At 42.4% G+C, this 20,872-nt stretch overlaps 1 protein-coding gene across 1 annotated transcript in view; it reads left to right on the top strand.

Annotated features, from left to right (window-relative positions):
• Positions 1 to 20,872, top strand: part of kank4 (KN motif and ankyrin repeat domains 4) — a 267,734-nt gene that overhangs the window by 203,151 nt on the left and 43,711 nt on the right. Inside the window, 2 exon segments of the mRNA XM_034179538.1 lie at positions 17,146 to 17,219; positions 17,788 to 20,829. Coding sequence (XP_034035429.1) covers positions 17,204 to 17,219; positions 17,788 to 20,829 — 3,058 coding nt within the window. The 5' untranslated portion in view covers positions 17,146 to 17,203.

Here is a 20,872-nt window from a genome sequence, read left to right as displayed (position 1 = left end):
TAACTGTGCAAAAACAATGTCGGACTCTGTAGTTTTCTCTGGGCCCATCCCCAATCAGACCGGGAGTGACATGTTTAGCCGCATGTTCTCCTTGAATTGCTGGCTGTCTGAGTGGTGTCCAAAAAATGAGGTGGGCTTCATAGATAATTGGCAAAGCTTCTGGGGAAAACCTGGTCTTGTTAGGAGAGACGGCATCCATCCCACTTTGGATGGAGCAGCTCTCATTTCTAGAAATCTGGCCAATTTTCTTAAATCCTCCAAACCTTGACTATCCAGGGTTGGGACCAGGAAGCAGAGTTGTAGTCTTACACACCTCTCTGCAGCTTCTCTCCCCCTGCCATCCCCTCATTACCCCATCCCCGTAGAGACGGTGCCTGCTCCCAGACTACCAATAACCAGCAAAAATCTATTTAAGCATAAAATTCAAAAAGAAAAAATAATATAGCACCTTCAACTGCACCACAGACTAAAACAGTTAAATGTGGTCTATTAAACATTAGGTCTCTCTCTTCTAAGTCCCTGTTGGTAAATGATATAATAATTGATCAACATATTGATTTATTCTGCCTAACAGAAACCTGGTTACAGCAGGATGAATATGTTAGTTTAAATGAGTCAACACCCCCGAGTCACACTAACTGTCAGAATGCTCGTAGCACGGGCCGGGGTGGAGGATTAGCAGCAATCTTCCATTCCAGCTTATTAATTAATCCAAAACCAGACAGAGCTTTAATTCATTTGAAAGCTTGTCTCTTAGTCTTGTCCATCCAAATTGGAAGTCCCAAAAACCAGTTTTATTTGTTATTATCTATCGTCCACCTGGTCGTTACTGTGAGTTTCTCTGTGAATTTCAGACCTTTTGTCTGACTTAGTGCTTAGCTCAGATAAGATAATTATAGTGGGCGATTTTAACATCCACACAGATGCTGAGAATGACAGCCTCAACACTGCATTTAATCTATTATTAGACTCTATTGGCTTTGCTCAAAAAGTAATGAGTCCACCCACCACTTTAATCATATCTTAGATCTTGTTCTGACTTATGGTATGGAAATAGAAGACTTAACAGTATTCCCTGAAAACTCCCTTCTGTCTGATCATTTCTTAATAACATTTACATTTACTCTGATGGACTACCCAGCAGTGGGGAATAAGTTTCATTACACTAGAAGTCTTTCAGAAAGCGCTGTAACTAGGTTTAAGGATATGATTCCTTCTTATGTTCTCTAATGCCATATACCAACACAGTGCAGAGTAGCTACCTAAACTCTGTAAGGGAGATAGAGTATCTCGTCAATAGTTTTACATCCTCATTGAAGACAACTTTGGATGCTGTAGCTCCTCTGAAAAAGAGAGCTTTAAATCAGAAGTGTCTGACTCCGTGGTATAACTCACAAACTCATAGCTTAAAGCAGATAACCCGTAAGTTGGAGAGGAAATGGCGTCTCACTAATTTAGAAGATCTTCACTTAGCCTGGAAAAAGAGTCTGTTGCTCTATAAAAAAGCCCTCCGTAAAGCTAGGACATCTTTCTACTCATCACTAATTGAAGAAAATAAGAACAACCCCAGGTTTCTTTTCAGCACTGTAGCCAGGCTGACAAAGAGTCAGAGCTCTATTGAGCTGAGTATTCCATTAACTTTAACTAGTAATGACTTCATGACTTTCTTTGCTAACAAAATTTAACTATTAGAGAAAAAATTACTCATAACCATCCCAAAGACGTATCGTTATCTTTGGCTGCTTTCTGTGATGCCGGTATTTGGTTAGACTCTTTCTCTCCGATTGTTCTGTCTGAGTTATTCTCATTAGTTACTTCATCCAACCATCAACATGTTTATTAGACCCCATTCCTACCAGGCTGCTCAAGGAAGCCCTACCATTATTTAATGCTTCGATCTTAAATATGATCAATCTATCTTTGTTAGTTGGCTATGTACCACAGGCTTTTAAGGTGGCAGTAATTAAACCATTACTTAAAAAGCCATCACTTGACCCAGCTATCTTAGCTAATTATAGGCCAATCTCCAACCTTCCTTTTCTCTCAAAAATTCTTGAAAGGGTAGTTGTAAAACAGCTAACTGATCATCTGCAGAGGAATGGTCTATTTGAAGAGTTTCAGTCAGGTTTTAGAATTCATCATAGTACAGAAACAGCATTAGTGAAGGTTACAAATGATCTTCTTATGGCCTCGGACAGTGGACTCATCTCTGTGCTTGTTCTGTTAGACCTCAGTGCTGCTTTTGATACTGTTGACCATAAAATTTTATTACAGAGATTAGAGCATGCCATAGGTATTAAAGGCACTGCGCTGCGGTGGTTTGAATCATATTTGTCTAATAGATTACAATTTGTTCATGTAAATGGGGAATCTTCTTCACAGACTAAAGTTAATTATGGAGTTCCACAAGGTTCTGTGCTAGGACCAATTTTATTTACTTTATACATGCTTCCCTTAGGCAGTATTATTAGACGGTATTGCTTAAATTTTCATTGTTACGCAGATGATACCCAGCTTTATCTATCCATGAAGCCAGAGGACACACACCAATTAGCTAAACTGCAGGATTGTCTTACAGACATAAAGACATGGATGACCTCTAATTTCCTGCTTTTAAACTCAGATAAAACTGAAGTTATTGTACTTGGCCCCACAAATCTTAGAAACATGGTGTCTAACCAGATCCTTACTCTGGATGGCATTACCCTAACCTCTAGTAATACTGTGAGAAATCTTGGAGTCATTTTTGATCAGGATATGTCATTCAAAGCGCATATTAAACAAATATGTAGGACTGCTTTTTTGCATTTACGCAATATCTCTAAAATCAGAAAGGTCTTGTCTCAGAGTGATGCTGAAAAACTAATTCATGCATTTATTTCCTCTAGGCTGGACTATTGTAATTCATTATTATCAGGTTGTCCTAAAAGTTCCCTAAAAAGCCTTCAGTTAATTCAAAATGTTGCAGCTAGAGTACTGACGGGGACTAGAAGGAGAGAGCATATCTCACCCATATTGGCCTCTCTTCATTGGCTTCCTGTTAATTCTAGAATAGAATTTAAAATTCTTCTTCTTACTTATAAGGTTTTGAATAATCAGGTCCCATCTTATCTTAGGGACCTCGTAGTACCATATCACCCCAATAGAGCGCTTCGCTCTCAGACTGCAGGCTTACTTGTAGTTCCTAGGGTTTGTAAGAGTAGAATGGGAGGCAGAGCCTTCAGCTTTCAGGCTCCTCTCCTGTGGAACCAGCTCCCAATTCAGATCAGGGAGACAGACACCCTCTCTACTTTTAAGATTAGGCTTAAAACTTTCCTTTTTGCTAAAGCTTATAGTTAGGGCTGGATCAGGTGACCCTGAACCATCCCTTAGTTATGCTGCTATAGACGTAGACTGCTGGGGGGTTCCCATGATGCACTGTTTCTTTCTCTTTTTGCTCTGTATGCACCACTCTGCATTTAATCATTAGTGATCGATCTCTGCTCCCCTCCACAGCATGTCTTTTTCTTGGTTCTCTCCCTCAGCCCCAACCAGTCCCAGCAGAAGACTGCCCCTCCCTGAGCCTGGTTCTGCTGGAGGTTTCTTCCTGTTAAAAGGGAGTTTTTCCTTCCCACTGTAGCCAAGTGCTTGCTCACAGGGGGTCGTTTTGACCGTTGGGGTTTTACATAATTATTGTATGGCCTTGCCTTGCAATATAAAGCGCCTTGGGGCAACTGTTTGTTGTGATTTGGCGCTATATAAAAAAATTGATTGATTGATTGATTGATTGATAATGTCTTCAATGATCTCTCCCATGTTTTTTTCCTACAGCATCTGTGATGACATAATATTATGCAAATAATATGTAAATTAGACGATGACATCATTTAGCAACTTCTGGCGACTTTTAGGACAGCCAATAGCTACTTTTCTTCCTGAGGAGTTGGCAACACTGATTTTGAGAGGGACAGTCAGAGCAACCGAATGGATTTTCTTGGCAAGAAGGCATCTGGAAAAAGGTTGTTCGATCTCCGCTGCTTTGGAGCTGCGCTGAGCGCTGCCACAGTGGCGATGATGCTGTCGGCACACAAACGTAATGAGGACAGTTGACGTCATGATCCCCAAACTAGCCAGATTCAAGCCACATTTGCCTTCAGACCTCGGTGGGCGCCCCTCAAATCCCCCTCAAATCTAGAAAACAATCAGTCAGTCTTAAATCTGATTTGCACCAATCAGATTCAGAAAAAACCTTTCTGACTCGAGCCGAATTCCGCCCAAACCTGCTCAAATCAAGTTACCAACCCCGGTCTGAACAGGGTCTTAGAGGTGCAGCTGTAGCCAGATGGACCCGTGTGTGTGTGTGTGTGTGTGTGTGTGTGTGTGTGTGTGTGTGTGTGTGTGTGTGTGTGTGTGTGTTACTGAGTGAGTAGGACACAGAAGAGTAGCTAGAAGATAGTGAAGGGTAACTGTAAGCTGCTCTGCGTGTATGAGATACGAGCGTTTACGACCATGCCCGTCTCTTCTTGCACTTTCTCACAGCTGCTCACGCCCTGCCCGCGGGCACGCCCTCGCCAACACTGTTTCCTGTCACCCTGGCCTCTATCTGAGCCTGCTCCATGTCAGTGTACCAGACTAATTCAATCTCCAGCACACACCCACTCCAATGTAACGAACCGTGACATTTAATTAAAGCTTTTCCGCTTCTCACTAGACTGGGTCAGCAGTAATTTTGTGTGTTGCAGATGTGTGAATCCCTGAGTGGGTGAATATATCATTTGAAAACAATGAACAGACCGGCTGTTAAGCAAGGTTGCCATTGTTGCGTTCTTGTTTTAGCGCAAACTATAATATTATTTCTCATCATCGCTGAGGGTTAAAAGAAAACAGCCGGGCTGGCAGTATGAGCGATATCGTCACCTCCTGAGCAGCTGTCGTGTTTATTGGATTGGTGCCGATTGATTGCAACCCGTACTTTAGGCTGGATGGGAATGTGTTCAAGCGCAGTGGTTTAAGTGACTGCGCAGACATATAAATGGACTTGCTGTACATGAATACACACACAAATAATCACTTGTAAATAAAGTGACTAATTCAGTGTTGACACTTGCAGACACAACTTTGCACACATCCTCATTTCCTTTGAGTAGATTGTAGCCTGTAGCTAGTGGTATCAATTTGGATTAGCATGTCCTTTATGAGCATGTAGCTCATAGTCATTCTGAATCTAATCCAGTGTGGGTCACACCTTATTAGTGTCATATTGGCTCTCAGTATTTAACCAGAGATACAACTAAGAATTATTTCCATTGAAATCTATTGACCTGTAGATAGTTTTACAATTAAGCAATTAATTATTCATCAGTTCAATTAAATTTCAGTTTAAAAAAGAAATCACAACATAATTCATCCTAAAGTGTCACACACAAGGTTTAAAGATTACCCACCCTTCATCTGTCCATCAATTTTACCACCCCTTTTAACTCAGATCCAGGATGTGATGAGCCAGATGTTCATCTCCCCAACCACATCATCTGGGTGGGTCCCAAGGTATTCCCAGGCCACACGGGATAAATAATTGCTCTGCTTAGAGGTTTGCACTCAGTTGGAGGTGTCTAGAACAACCTCAGCCAAATTATTTAGATGACAGTGAATAACACTTTTAAATAAAACCTTATCATACATACAGTGAAGAAAATAAGTATTTGAACACCCTGCGATTTTGCAAGTTTTCCCACTGTGACGTTAATTTAAGTAACATGTCTGGAATTAGTTTGTTTAAAATTTTAACCATAAGTTAAAACTGTATGCCTGTTGATGACTTGTGTGATATGCCAGTGAGTCAGTATGGTGTAAAGAGAAATCTCTCTCTCTCTCTCTCTCTCTCTCTCTCTCTCTCTCTCTCTCGTAAATGCCTTTAAACTTTGGTAATAATCACTCCCAAGAAAGAGTGGGCAATTCAAAGTGTTCTGGTGTAGTACCATGGTATTAGATATATCGGTACAGATTCCGATCCCAGCTGCTTCATACTCAGCAACAAATCATCCCAGCGTTTAGTTGAACTCCCATCATGAAGAAGCCTGCATCACGTGTGTAGAGCAGAAAGGGAGAAGTCAAAGGAGTTTTCCATTAAGTAAGATCCATAAATTGACCTTAAGGTAAAAAGAGTGGATCATTGGTTAATCTTTGGTTAATCTTAAAAGTACAAAATCACTACTGATCATGTTGAATTAGATTAGATAGAACTTTATTGATCCCTTGGGAAGACTCCTTCAGAGAAACTCAAGTTCCAGCAGCATTGTATAGCAGCACACAGGGTAAGAATCACACAGAGTATCAAAAGTGAAAGTAAAGGGCGGTATGCATTTTCAGAGGCCCGACGTCCATGCCCAGTCACCCAAAATGAGCCCAAAATAGCTGTCATTGCGGGTGACGGGATGGACGGAGGGACTCAGAAAAATGCATACCGCATGACAACAGCATGTTATTTACATTATTATCATCACTTTTTACTGAGATACACAACACATAACGCGTACATAAAAAGTTGGCTCGCTTAACTTCTGCCTTGTCGCCTGGCGCGCATGCTGCTGTTCAAATTCAGCAGTGCGTCCTCATCAAGCTGGCTGCTTTAGCATTGTCATTGTCGTAAAATCATCCGGAATATCCATATTGGGACCAAAACACACTTCTCATCTTTTCCTCCGTGGACAGTTTTTTTTCCCCCCTCTGCGGACAGTTCTTGGGCTGCGCGGTATGACGTCATTTCTTTATGCACAGCGGGTGGGTATAGCCAGGTAGCGTCAACGTAAAGCTATGATACCGGCCCACCAATGCCCCGGTAAAGTGATAATAATGTCTAGCAGTTTGTTCATTGTTCAAAGGTATATTGTTCTAACCCTGTTATGGTACAGGTTAATGTGACCAAACGCTCTGTTTTCCTAGGACATGTCCTGTTTTCTCGTCGTGTCCTGGCTGTCCTGGGTATTTTTTTAGAAAGTGATGAAAATGTCCTGGTTTTCATTGTTTTCATCTTTGAGTAATCTTTGACTATCTCATTGCCGGGCCGAGTGTCCTGGTTTTCGGTAATCAAAATATGGTCACCCTAGTACAGGTGGAGCAACAAAGCATCCTCTGAGGTCCATTCCTGCACGTTAAGTAAGTGGCTTGAATTAAAAAGCAGGATCTCTATACTGACTCATTAACTGTGGTACAATCAGAATTTCACTCAACAAAAATATAAACGCAACACTTTTGGTTTTGCTCCCATTTTGTATGAGATGAACTCAAAGATCTAAAACTTTTTCCACATATACAATATTACCATTTCTCTCAAATATTGTTCACAAACCAGTCTGAATCTGTGATAGTGAGCACTTCTCCTTTGTTGAGATAATCCATCCCACCTCACAGGTGTGCCATATCAAGATGCTGATTAGACACCATGATTAGTGCACAGGTGTGCCTTAGACTGCCCACAATAAAAGGCCACTCTGAAAGGTGCAATTTTATCACACAGCACAATGCCACAGATGTCGCAAGATTTGAGGGAGCGTGCAATTGGCATGCTGACAGCAGGAATGTCAACCAGAACTGTTGCTCGTGTATTGAATGTTCATTTCTCTACCATAAGCTGTCTCCAAAGGCGTTTCAGAGAATTTGGCAGTACATCCAACCAGCCTCACAACCGCAGACCACGTGTAACCACACCAGCCCAGGACCTCCACATCCAGCATGTTCACCTCCAAGATCATCTGAGACCATCCACTCGGACAGCTGCTGGAACAATCGGTTTGCATAACCAAAGAATTTCTGCACAAACTGTCAGAAACTGTCTCAGGGAAGCTCATCTGCATGCTCGTCGTCCTCATCGGGGTCTCGACCTGACTCCAGTTCGTCGTTGTAACCGAATTGAGTGGGCAAATGCTCACATTTGCTGCCGTTTGGCACGTTGGAGAGGTGTTCTCTTCACGGATGATGCGAAGGAGATGTGTTGCACTGCATGAGGCAAATGGTGGTCACACCAGATACTGACTGGTATCCCCCCCCAATAAAACAAAACTGCACCTTTCAGAGTGGCCTTTTATTGTGGGCAGTCTAAGGCACACCTGTGCACTAATCATGGTGTCTAATCAGCATCTTGATATGGCACACCTGTGAGGTGGGATGGATTATCTCAGCAAAGGAGAAGTGCTCAATATCACAGATTTAGACTGGTTTGTGCACAGTATTTGAGGGAAATGGTGATATTGTGTATGTGGAAAAAGTTTTAGATCGTTGAGTTAATCTCATACAAAATGGGAGCAAAACCAAAAGTGTTGCATTTATATTTTTGTTGAGTATAGATGGTCCTTCAGTAAAATTAACAACACAGTGAGCCGTACAGTCGAGTCTGATAAGTTACATAAATATTAACCCCACTCCCCCATCACATGGACAGCTGTCAAAAATGGAGAAACTAGTGATAGACAGAGACCAAAACCAGCTTTTGTACCAGTCTCTAAACACATTTATTTCTGGTGTAAAGTTCTAAATTTACCATGGGATTCTATGGGAATGGACTCTCTTTTGGAGCCAGCCTCATGTAGTCATTCAAGGAACTGCAAGTTTTGACTACTTCCGCATTGGCTGCATTTCTCAACACCAGAGGTTCCTGGTTGGTTCTAAACATGGCATTTGCATATTACGTGTCTGAAGCTTGTATACAAGCAAACATGATTCTGTCACTTTGGCACCTTTATGCAAAATTTCATCTCAAGGAGAAAACTCAAAATTATATTTTAGGAATTATTATTCCACTCTTCATCCTGTTCTGCAGCGTAATTATTTCATTCTTATTCTGTCTCACTCTTCACACATTATTTTTCTCTGCATGCTCTCTAACCCTTCTGGTGTTCTCCATCCCTCTAATTTTTTTTCCTCTCTCTCACTGTTCATCCTCTCCTGCACTACCTATCTCCTTCTTTGGTAATGATCTAATTAAGGACGGTTTTGTTGCTGCCCAGTGTGTATAATTGCCGGAGGGGTCTGCCTGTACTTTACTCAGCAATTACAAGCAGCAGTCTTCTCCTCTCAAAATGGCTAATTAAGCTTTAAGGACAACGAACTGACTGCAGTCGCATTAAGCATCGGGAAGAGTCAGGAATGCCGGTGCTCTCCACACTCCCAGGATACGGAAGAAGGAGGAGGTTGAAGAACAGTTGCCATGGCAGCGATCACATGGTGTCAGATCCAGTGCTGTGGCTGTCAGTCAGCTGATCTCTGTGTGTGTGTGTGTGTGTGTGTGTGTGTGTGTGTGTGTGTGTGTGTGTGTGTGTGTGTGTGTGTGTGTGTGTGTGTGTGTGTGTGTGTGTGTGTGTGTGTGTGTGTGTGCGCATTGGTGCTTATCTGTTTTTCTGTACCAGAGGCACTGCAGGTCACTGATTCTTTTCATTATTAAGGCACAATCTATGAAAACGGTACAGAGGCCAAACACGGCCCCTCACTGTTTCTGTTCTGGTCCCGGTGGACTGGCTGTCACACTGATTGATTACCTTGGCGAGCTGTGCAGTGCTTGCTTTGCGATATATTCTGACTCAGCAATGCATACTTACCCCGTGGCCAAGATTTTACTGCAAGCTACATGAGCCAAATATACACACAAACATACACCAAAGTGCTGCAGTGGATGTCAGTGTTAGAAATGAATCACTTTAGAGTTCTGTCACTTCCTGTGGGGTGTGTCTATTGGCAGGAATACCGGCTAAAATTTAGTTAAAAGTGTAGCCCTGTGACAGAAACAAGATCAATGCAGATATTTTTCCCACAATGTTCTATGCAAAAGGAGTATTTTCTCATACATCATGTACAGTGTGGGGAAACACTCAGTTTTTTACCAGCATTGGTATAATAATTTTACATAAGAAAACTACAGAGTTGCAAACGGAGCTAAATGTGGTTTAAAGTTACAGTGTGTAGGCTTTAGGAACGTTTATGAGCAGAAGTGCAATATATACCACCCCAAACCTCCAACACAGCACCCAAAAAATGTCAAATATTTTTTGCTTAAAAACTCTGATAACTAGAGCACCGCGCTCATAGAGCGCAAACCTCCGCCAACGCTAGTTTTCAATTACACAAATTTTTACCTTGGAAAAAAGTTTCAAGTTTCACAATACGGATCAGATGCAGATCAAACTTATTCTATTCACTGAGAGTGCCAGTTTTCACTTTATTGTCAAAAATTAGAGTGATTGAGGCACTTTTGATTGAGATATAATGCAAAATGTACTAATGCAAAATGGGCTTTTCAATATTAAATTCAAATGTCCATAAAATCCACAATCTGGATCAGATCCGGATCAAAATTTGTAAGGCAATAGTGAGTGCCAGTCTGCACCTCACTTCAAATATGAGAGTGATTGGGACACATTTGATTATGATATAATGTAAAATACACATTAAATGGGGTTGATGCCATGTTATCGACAGAAGGAGTTGCTTGATTGGCTAGCACTACGCTGCACGCAAGGTGTACTCGGCTCCATCAGTGGTCAACTCGGCATGTGGTACAGCTCAGAAAGTGGCGAATGGGCCAATCAGAAGTTGGCAAAATCACATACCATATAATAATTCAAATTATTGTTCATTACTTCCCATTTCAGTCATACAATTTGCGCAAAGATATTTTTTAACAAAATTACAAAGATCAAAGAATTATTAAAGATCAAGAGAAAAGAGCGTTCAGGAGCGGGACATGGGAGTGGTAATATGGCAGCCGGGTTGCTTCAAAAATGTTGGCCAATGAGCGATACAGTGTTATATAGAGATCAGTGGGCTGCACACACTTGGGTGAGCTGCAGTAATTAGCTGTGAGTGAATCAGAAGATAAACAGGAGATGTGAGCTGTGGTAGCAGGGTTACTAACTGTTATACCACAACATCTGGGATTTAACTTCACAACACTGTCAAAGAAGATAGATATCTATCTATCTATATATATCTATATATATCTATATATATATATATATATATATATATATATATATATATATATATATATATATATATATATATATAAAAGATGTCCATTACAGACGATGTGCTTCATATAGTGCAGTGGAAAAATAATGTAAATGCTCCATGCTGAAATGATGTGACATGTTGAGGTTTGAACTCCAGTATTTATTAAACTTCACTTGACTGCTGTGTTTCCTACATGGAATGCATTCTCTCCACTGACACAAATTTGCATGGAATGTAATTTGTTCCTTTTGCTCAGGGGTTTTACACAGCAGGTATAGTGAGCTTACTCTGTCAGATTTTGATGGATATTATGTACAACATGAATGAGAAAGCGCTTGAGCAAAGTTCTCACTTACACTAATGAAAATATAGTTCTAATAATAGTATGATAAAATGTTAGTCTCTTCACTGACTCGTTTAGGGAAACCAAGTACAAATACTAGAACTGTAATGAACATTATTATCACTTTACCGAGGTGTTGCTAGGCCGGTATCGTAGATTTTCGTCGACGCTACCTGGCTATACCCACCCGCTGTACGTAAACAAATGACGACATAGCGCGCAGCCCAAGAACTGTCCGGAGAGGGAAAAAAACCAAAAAACTAAAAAGTTGAGAAGTGTGTGTCGGTCCCAAAATGGATATTCCAGATGATTTTCTCATGGATAGTACGACAATGAACAGCAGCCAGAGCAGCCAGCTTGATGAGGACGCCCTGCTGAATTTGGAGAGCAGCGCGACACAACAAAAGTTAATGTGAGCCAACTTTTTATGTACGCGTTATGTGTTGTGTATCTCAGTAAGTGATAATAATGCAAATAACATGCTGTTGTCGTGCGGTATGTATTTTCTGAGTCCCTCCGTCCATGCCGTCGCGCCTGCAATGATAGATATTCGCCCTCGTCTAACTCAGGCAAATATCTGTCATTTTGGGCAACTGGGCGTGAACATCGGGCCTCTAAAAATACATACCGCCCTCCAAAAGCATGTTGAGCATGTTGATGGCCGACCGGAGCGTGGCTCGCTCTCCACCGTTGTGCGGCCGTCCTTAAACCGGTTGTACCGCTCCTTAATCTGTGTGATGCCCATAGGATCGTCACTGAAAGCCGCCTGAATAATCCGAATGGTTTCCACCTGGCTGTCGCCCAGTTTCTGGCAAAATTTGATGCAGTCGCGCTGCTCCAGTCGTTCCGCCATTTTCCTTGCAATGAAAATCTGACGAGAGACTACACCCGACCTCACACAAATGCTGCTTACCAGCAAATGATGCAATCGACAGGTGTGAAAGAATTCACACATGCGCACGAAGGTTCAAGGTTAGCTCATGCAAGTACACGTGATTCAAATCCATCAGGTTTTTGAAAAAAATAAAAAGGTCCGATACTTTTCTAACAGACCGTGTGTGGGTGTGTGTGTATATATATATATATGTGTGTGTAAAATATATAATATAATTTTATGATGATATATAAATGTTTATGATGTTTATAAATGACAAGCAACTACAGTAGAAGGGGTGTAGTGCTACCTTCAGTAGAGGTTTCAGAGTTTGGAAATGAAAAACATCCATCAAGTACAAAATGCTTTAATCACAGTTTACCTATTTGTGTGTTGATTAATATTATTCATAATATATATGTTATTTTCAGTTTAAGTAGTTTATGGATTTGAGTTTACAGATCAGCTACTGCAGGAAATCTTGATCGCAAACCTTATCACCGCAAAATTATTATTTTTTATTATTTATTTGTTTTTGGAGGGGGTCACTATAGCCGGTGAAGTGGGGAGGTGATCCGAGCAGCTCTTGCTTCTGGTGTCAAGCGCCTGGCCCCACTTAGTCTAGTTCCTTGTGATCCATATTTTACTTTCGTTGGATTTTATTGGAGAGTTGGAAACCTATACATTTTTTGGAAAGCTTACATTATGGGCTTTCAGAAAAACCATGTTGCCATTTGCCCCAATGAACCAATATGGCCACCATCTTGAATTCCAATATGGCTACCAACATTTTAAATTTTTGCAAAAATATGCCAGATACATAAAACATATTCTTTTTTTCAACTAAACTGAATATTTATTGTCAAAAACCTACATAGGAATAGTGGTATATAACAGCTTATTACATACTTAACATATATGAATAAATGTCCACTATACTAAGTGGACTAACTGTTCCAACTTAGTAAAGTACATGTAGGCCTAATTAAGGTCTACAAAATACTTAATAGCTATCACTTTCATCATCACTGTCACTGCTGTAACTCATACATTGTGTGTCCATTAAATTAATTAATGAATTAATTTGTTGCAATATTTATTCAGTTAGTTTTCATGTGCTGAAGTTAGATAATGGGCTACATAATAACATTCCTGTTTTGTTTCTTATTCTGCTTTGCATACCTTCTTTCTGCTCTTGCCAAATCTGATACATTTCTCTTTTTCAAAAAACTTTCTTGTTAAACATTAATGTATCTTTAAGATGATAATGCTGATATTAAAACAGTTATGAAAATATTATGTAATATTAAAATGTTTATCCTACAGTTTTGTTGTTCAGAATCATAGCTTGCCCTCTGGTAAACATCCATCCATTTTCTTCCGCTTTATCTGGAGTCGGGTCGCGGGGGCAGCAACTCAAGCAAAGCCGCCCAGACCTCCCAATCCACACACACCTCCCCCAGCTCCTCCGGGGGAACCCCAAGGCGTTCCCAAGCCAGCCGAGAGATGTAATCCTTCCAATCCTTCGACATGGAGGAGCAGCGGCTCGACTCCGAGCTCCTCCCGAGTGACTAAGCTCCTCACCCTATCTCTAAGGGAGTGCCCAGCCACCCTGCGGAGGAAACTCATCTCGGCCACTTGTACCCGCGATCTCGTTCTTTTGGTCATGAGCCAAATCTCATGACCATAGGTGAGGATCGGAACGTAGATCGATCGGTAAATCGAGAGCTTTGCCCCCCTACTCAGCTCTCTCTTCACCATGACTGTCCGATACAGCGACCGCATCACTGCAGATGCTGCACCGATCCATCTGTCGATCTCACGCTCCATCCGTCCCTCACTCGTGAACAAGACCCCGAGATACTTAAACTCCGCCACTTGAGGCAAGGACACTCCACCGACCTGAAGAGGGCAAAGCACCTTTTTCCGGTCGAGAACCATGGCCTCGGATTTGGAGGTGTTGATTTTCATCCCGGACGCCTCACACTCGGCTGCAAACCACCCCAGTGCACGCTGAAGATCCTGATTTGACGAAGCCAACAGAACCACATCGTCTGCAAACAGCAGAGACGAGATTCTGTGGTTCCCAAACCAGACACCCTCTACACCCTGGGTGCGCCTAGAAATTCTGTCCATAAAAATAATGAACAGAACCGGTGACAAAGGGCAGCCCTGGCGGAGGCCAACGTGCACTGGAAACAGGTTTGACTTACTACCGGCAATGTGAACCAAGCTCCTGCTGCGGTCGTACAGGGGCCGGATAGCCCTTAGCAAAGGACCCCGGACCCCGTACTCCCGGAGCACTCCCCACAGGGTGCCCCGAGGGACACGGTCGAACGCCTTCTCCAGATCCACAAAACACATGTGGACTGGTTGGGCGAACTCCCATGAACCCTCGAGCACTCGATGGAGCATGTAGAGCTGGTCCAGTGTGCTGCGACCAGGACGAAAACCACACTGCTCCTCCTGAATCCGAGGTTCGACCATCGGCCGAATTCTCCTCTCCAGTACTCTGGAATAGACCTTACCGGGGAGGCTGAGGAGTGTGATCCCCCTATAGTTGGAACACACCCTCCGGTCCCCCTTCTTAAACAGAGGGACCACCACCCCGGTCTGCCAATCCAGAGGCACTGTCCCCGATCGCCACGCGATGTTGCAGAGGCGTGTCAGCCAAGACAGTCCCACAACATCCAGAGACTTAAGGTACTCAGGACGGATTTCATGCATCCCAGGAGCCTTGCTACTGAGGAGCTTTCTAACCACCTCGGTGACTTCTGCCTGGGTAATGGATGAGTTCGCCTCTGGGTCCCCCATCTCTGCTTCCTCTTCGTAAGACGTGACGATGGGATTGAGGAGATCCTCAAAGTACTCCTTCCACCGCCCAACAACATCCCCAGTCAGGGTCAACAGCTCACCACCCGCACCGTAAACAGTGCCGGTGGAGAGCTGCTTCCGCCTCCCGAGGCGTCGGACAGTTTGCCAGAATCTCTTCGAGGCCGACTGATAGTCCTCCTCCATAGCCTCCCCGAACTCCTCCCAGACCCGAGTTTTTGCCTCTGCAACCGCATGGGCTGCGGCACGCTTGGCCTGCCGGTACCTGTCAGCTGCCTCTGGGGTCCCACCTACCAACAAAGATAAGTAGGACTCCTTCAGCTTGATCTTTACCTCTGGTAAACATAGGCAGGTAATTCTCGGAAATGAAATTATATGTGATTTCACTGAAAGGAGAGCATGTTTGCAGCAGGGTGACTTGCAGGCCCTGTTATCATATGCCAGCAAACTCATTCTTAGCTAAAATTGTAGTTTTGAGTGGTAAAATTAATATTTGTGTTATTTACCAGTCACTATTTGGACAAAATGTGTGAGGTGCTAGTGGCCATATTGGAATTCAAGATGGCGGCCATATTGGTTTATGGGAGCAAATGGCAACATGGATTTTCTGAAAGCTTATAGCATAAGCTTTCAGAAAATGTATAGGTTTCCAAATCTCCAAAAAAATCCAAAGAAATTACACAAGGAACTAGTCTAACTGGGCGTATCCCGCTCCGGGGACAGTGTCAGGTGAGGAGTTTGACTTGGACGGTCCACTTGTCAAACTCCCGGAGGACAGAAACCGCCCACTCCGGTAAACAGCTCAAGAATCTGAAGAGAAACATTGTAGAATAACAAACAACACTAATTTCTAACCTCAGGAAGGTAGACAATGAGCAACAACCTTATTTTTATCCATATGAGCCGTCCTCTGAGCTGAAAAAATAACTGATAATAATTGATCTGAACAAGCAGGCGGCTGTGAAACAAAAGCTTAGGGACCGTCTACAATGTGCAAAAACAATATTCAGTAAATTCAGGTGTGGTGTCATCAAATTCACCGATCACATCAGTGGTCTCCTGCTGGTTATACTACAGCACTCAGTTTGGAAAAATGTGCAAAAAATGAATTTTAGTGAATTAGCAAAATTCAATTTTGCACATTTTTTCAAACTGAGTGCTATAGTATAACCAGTAGGAGACCACTGATGTGTGCAGAAAATTTTGTGTCACTACACCGTATAACATGGACACTCTTGAAAATTTAAACAATAAAAAATTCTCCAAAGTTTTTCACAATGACATTATTCCAAACTGAATGCTGTAGTATAACAGCTATAGTGACCCCCGTCAAAAAAAACAACAAAACAAAACAAAAAAAACAAAATTAAAAATCATTTTTGCGGTGATAGGGTTTGCGATCAAGATTTCCTGCAGTAATTGATCAAGTAAACTAAAATCCATAAACTACTTAAACTGAGAAATAACATATATATTATGAATAATATTAATCAAACACACAAATAGGTAAACTGTGATTAAAGCATTTTGTACTTGATGGATGTTTTTCATTTCCAAACTCTGAAACCTCTACTGAAGGTAGCACTACATCCCTTTTTACTGTAGTTGCTTGTCATTTAAAGATTAAACATCATAAACTTTGGAGATCATGTTCAGGTTTAAGCTATAAAACATTGCAGATTGCTTACATGACATTTGATGTATCTGGCATATTTTAAAACATTTTTCCTAGCAGGAAATTCCTCAGGAATGTTCTGGCATAAATTATGACAGTATATCTTGTATCGAGTAAGCAAACATTTGTTATTTTAGTATATGAAAAAGGAAAAAAAACTGATGTGGTGAACAGTATGCCTTTCTTTTTTAAACCTCTGGTTTCAAACTAAATATTCAGTGTGTCTTTGAAGTGAGGTTAAAAAAATTGAGATTAAGCTTCATGTGGTGGCAATATTTCTATGAAAATTAGGTGCTGCATTTTTTTTATTATGATTATTATTTGTAGTATGAAAATGACGTTTAAATAACCAGCAGAATGCATGTAGTCAGTTCTCTTCAAATGGTAACAACACATTAATAATTTACTTTCTGACATGTCTATTGTGACTGTTTTCTCCAGGCTGCAGGCTCCAACTGTAGCAGCATCAATTCAATGAGTGAGAACTCTGCTTTCAATCATGGACAAGAAAAATGGTAAGTGTCACCAAGTCTGCATTTAGGCAAACACTGATCTGACTTTGAAATGTTATGGCACAGTCTTTTTATTCCCCTTTAGCCAAATAAAATAAAACCTTAATGCTTTTATTTTGTAATATGTGTCATGAAGGAGTAAACCTTTGAGCTCCTGTGCTTTTCCTGAAGCCACATGAACAAATGCTTTATTTCCTTCAAGTGATAACCCCCCCCCATCTCATACTGTATTCATAAGTTGGCACAGCATGAACACCATTTTGCATACTAATTACTTTGTTTTGGCATAATCACTGCATGATAATGACTTCCTAGTAAGTGATGTGGTTCTACATAATGGAACACTATGTGCACAGCCCAGTGCTGCCTGTATGTACAAGTGGCTAAATGTGACTAGGGATAGTGATAATATTTTATCTTTACTTTCGTAAATTGAACTGCTATTCTGGAACTGAACCGCTATTCAACTGCTAATTCTTGTTATTATGATCAATAGTACTAATAATGTGATGTCCATTAAGTGAATAAGCAACCGACTGAGGTAATTAATTGTGAGGTCCATTTCTTGCAGCAACCGGCTTTCAGTCCAAGTCAAGTGAGGCTGGTGTTCCGAGGAAGCAGCTGCCCTACTCAGTGGAAACACCCTATGGCTTTCATCTGGATCTGGACTTCCTTAAGTATGTCGACGATATTGAAAAAGGCAACACCATCAAAAGGGTCCATATTCAACGCAGAATCAGAGGACCACCAAAATTTAGTACTCTACCGAGAAATTTCAGCCTTCCTGGGCATGGGACTCGGCCGGGTTTGAAGGAAAAGGACAGCACATGGTCGGCAACATCCACCCTTGGACCTAAGCCTAGATCACGTGTGACTGAGATCCAACAGATCTTTGATTTCAGGTCAAGTGATGGGGGGACTTCCATTCAGAGCAATAGGGGGACAACCAGCCACACAGTGAGCTTTGTTGCAGCAAAACCCAGAGATGAAGCAGGTACTGGGCCTCAGCAAGTTGAGGAGACGCAAACAGGAATGCAAGGTCGGCCAAACCTTCTCCGAGCGTCAAGCATGCCTGTCACCCTACAGCAACGGAGAGCTTCTGACTCTAGCAGTCCAGACCGTGTTGTGGGAACACCAGAGAATGGTTCCTCAGAGAACATACTGCGTGCTTCAGCAGATGTACCAGAAAGACGGTGTGTTCCTCAGGATCGGGCAGAACTTCATCAGCAGATTACAGTGGCACTGAAGCGGGTCAGAGAGCTTGAAGAGCAGGTCAAAACCATCCCAGAACTAAAGGCTCAGATCTGCTCCCTGAGGGAAGAAAGGCACCGGCTGCTCCTTCAGCTCCAAGCTCATGCACAAGCACACATTTCCAAAACACCTTCTGAACAAACCCCAAATAATGATGCTGAGACAAACACTCAGTCACAAGAACATGGAGTTTCAGAAAGGATTAATTCAGCTGTGATGCATCAGCATACTGGAGGTGCGGATGCTTCAATGTGGGCGCCAGAGAAAGAGAACGTTATAAGGAGACACAGAGCATCACCCCAAGAAAAACGGGACTCTGTTAAGAGTTCATCTCCACACGGAAAAGTGTCAGAACAGAAAACAGAAAGACAAACACAGCCATCAGAAGTCTCTGACAAACAAAAAGAGATAGTGGTGCAAGCGGCACAAACATTAGCACAGAACATTTCAGGACATGAGTTAACATCGCTAACTGTGACTTTGAAAAATTCAGAGGTTGTTAGCACTGTTCAAGGTGGAGCTGTGGCAGAAGACCGAAAACGTGACAGTTATCCCTCTTATGATGAGGACCTAATTGGTATCCAGAAGTTGCAGGAGAAACTATTGATTCTAGAAACAAAACTTACTCAGGCAAACCAAGAACTGGAGAAAACTAATACGCTTTTGAAAAAACAAATTGAGGACAACAAGATGAAAGAAGAGACAATACTACAGTTGAGTGAGGGCATGCGATTAGAGATATCTGCTACAGAAACACACAGCAGGGTAAGACGGAAAAGCATTGACAGGGGAACAGAGACAGAAAGACCCAATTTTTCTAATCAAGAGACAGAAACAGAACTTCCTGCTGCAGTCGATCAGGGAACGGATACGGATAGAATCTGTGTTGAAGTTTGTGTCCCCAAACCAAAGACTGGAAGTACAGATCAAGAAACAGTGATAGCTAAAGCTGACACAGAGGTGACGGAGACAGGGACAGACGTTGCTGCTTTAGGTTCACCAAGACCCAGAGCTGACAGCATGGAACGTGGCACCGAAACAGAAAAGGTTATCACTCAGGATCAGATGACTGAGACCTTAGTGGCAGAAAGGGTGAACCGAGTCACAGAAACTGAAAGCGAGATGGTGACAGACCATCCATTTAGGCCGAGGGCCAGTAGTGTAGAACGGGGCACAGAGACGGAGAGGGTGGACACTGTGGACAGGGTGACAGAGACAGAGGTGGCACCAAGGACAGACCAGCAGACTGAAACAGAGACACAGAGACGATTGGACAACAATCCAACTAGGGATGCAGAAGCAGAGAGTCATGTAAGAGAATCTGGAGGCAGCCAAAGAGAAGAAAGTGAAAGTGCGGAAGGCAAAGAAGTAAGTGAAAGAATTCAGAGTGAAAAAGAATACAGTGAAATAATTTTGAAAGAACCCATTACAGAGAGTTCAGCTGAAGCTACTGAAAATGTACTTGCACAAACGTTAGTTTTAGCTATTGTAGTGCAAGATGAAGGGCAGGGTAGTCAACTTACAACAAAAGAAGAAAGTTTAGAAGCTAAGATTAAAGAGAATGTTGGAGAGAAGGCCTCAGGAAAAAAACATGTACTTCCAGAAAGTGCATTAGTAGAAATTGTTGACCCACAACAGACTGGAAATGCAGTAAAGAAGCAAACGGATAGCAAGATTGTGTGCGCAACAATTAAAGAAACTGTAGTCACTGACACGGTAGTAGTAGTAGCAGCAGCAGAGAATTCAGCGGTGAAGTCACTAGTGCCTGTGAGACCTCAGAGAGGAAGGAAGCCCACAGGTGAGCAGTCTAAAGCATCATCTCCCCAAATTCAGGCTTCACCCAGGCGTCCTCGTAGGGGATCCCGTGAAACTCAAAGCCAACCATCCCCAACCCAGACAAAAATCCAGCCCAAGGCACCAGCAAAGAGCACGACTGAGTGCCAGGCTCCAGCTCCATCAGCTAGTGAACCTCAAAGTCAACCGTCTTCATCCCAGAAAAAAACCCAACCCAAGGCTCCATTAGAGGTTGCATCGCCATCAACTATTGAGCTCCAAATTCAGGTTTCCAAAAAAGAAGCAACACATGAGACCCCAGTTCAGAGTGAGATGGCAGATCAAACCCAAATGGTGAGGTCTCGTGCAACCTCTAGTGAGGAGCAGTCTGGATCACAAACTCAGACTGAGCCTAAGGGCCAGACTGTAGGATCTATTACACTCCAAACACGACCGCAGGCAATTCAAACCCAGTCTCAGTCTCAAGCCTCTGAAACTAAACGTGACTCAAAAGAGATTCAAAGACCACACAAGGGATCTAGTGTATCGCAACCCCCTATTCACGGAACAGGTGATGCCCAGGTCCACCCAACTCGCAAGGGGTCAACTGAGATCCAAGCTCACTCTCAAGA

Source organism: Thalassophryne amazonica, chromosome 10 (assembly GCF_902500255.1).
Source record: "Thalassophryne amazonica chromosome 10, fThaAma1.1, whole genome shotgun sequence".
Taxonomy (NCBI): domain Eukaryota; kingdom Metazoa; phylum Chordata; class Actinopteri; order Batrachoidiformes; family Batrachoididae; genus Thalassophryne; species Thalassophryne amazonica.
The sequence above is the reverse complement of the archived record's forward strand: the minus strand, read 5'-3'. Positions and strand labels throughout refer to the sequence as shown.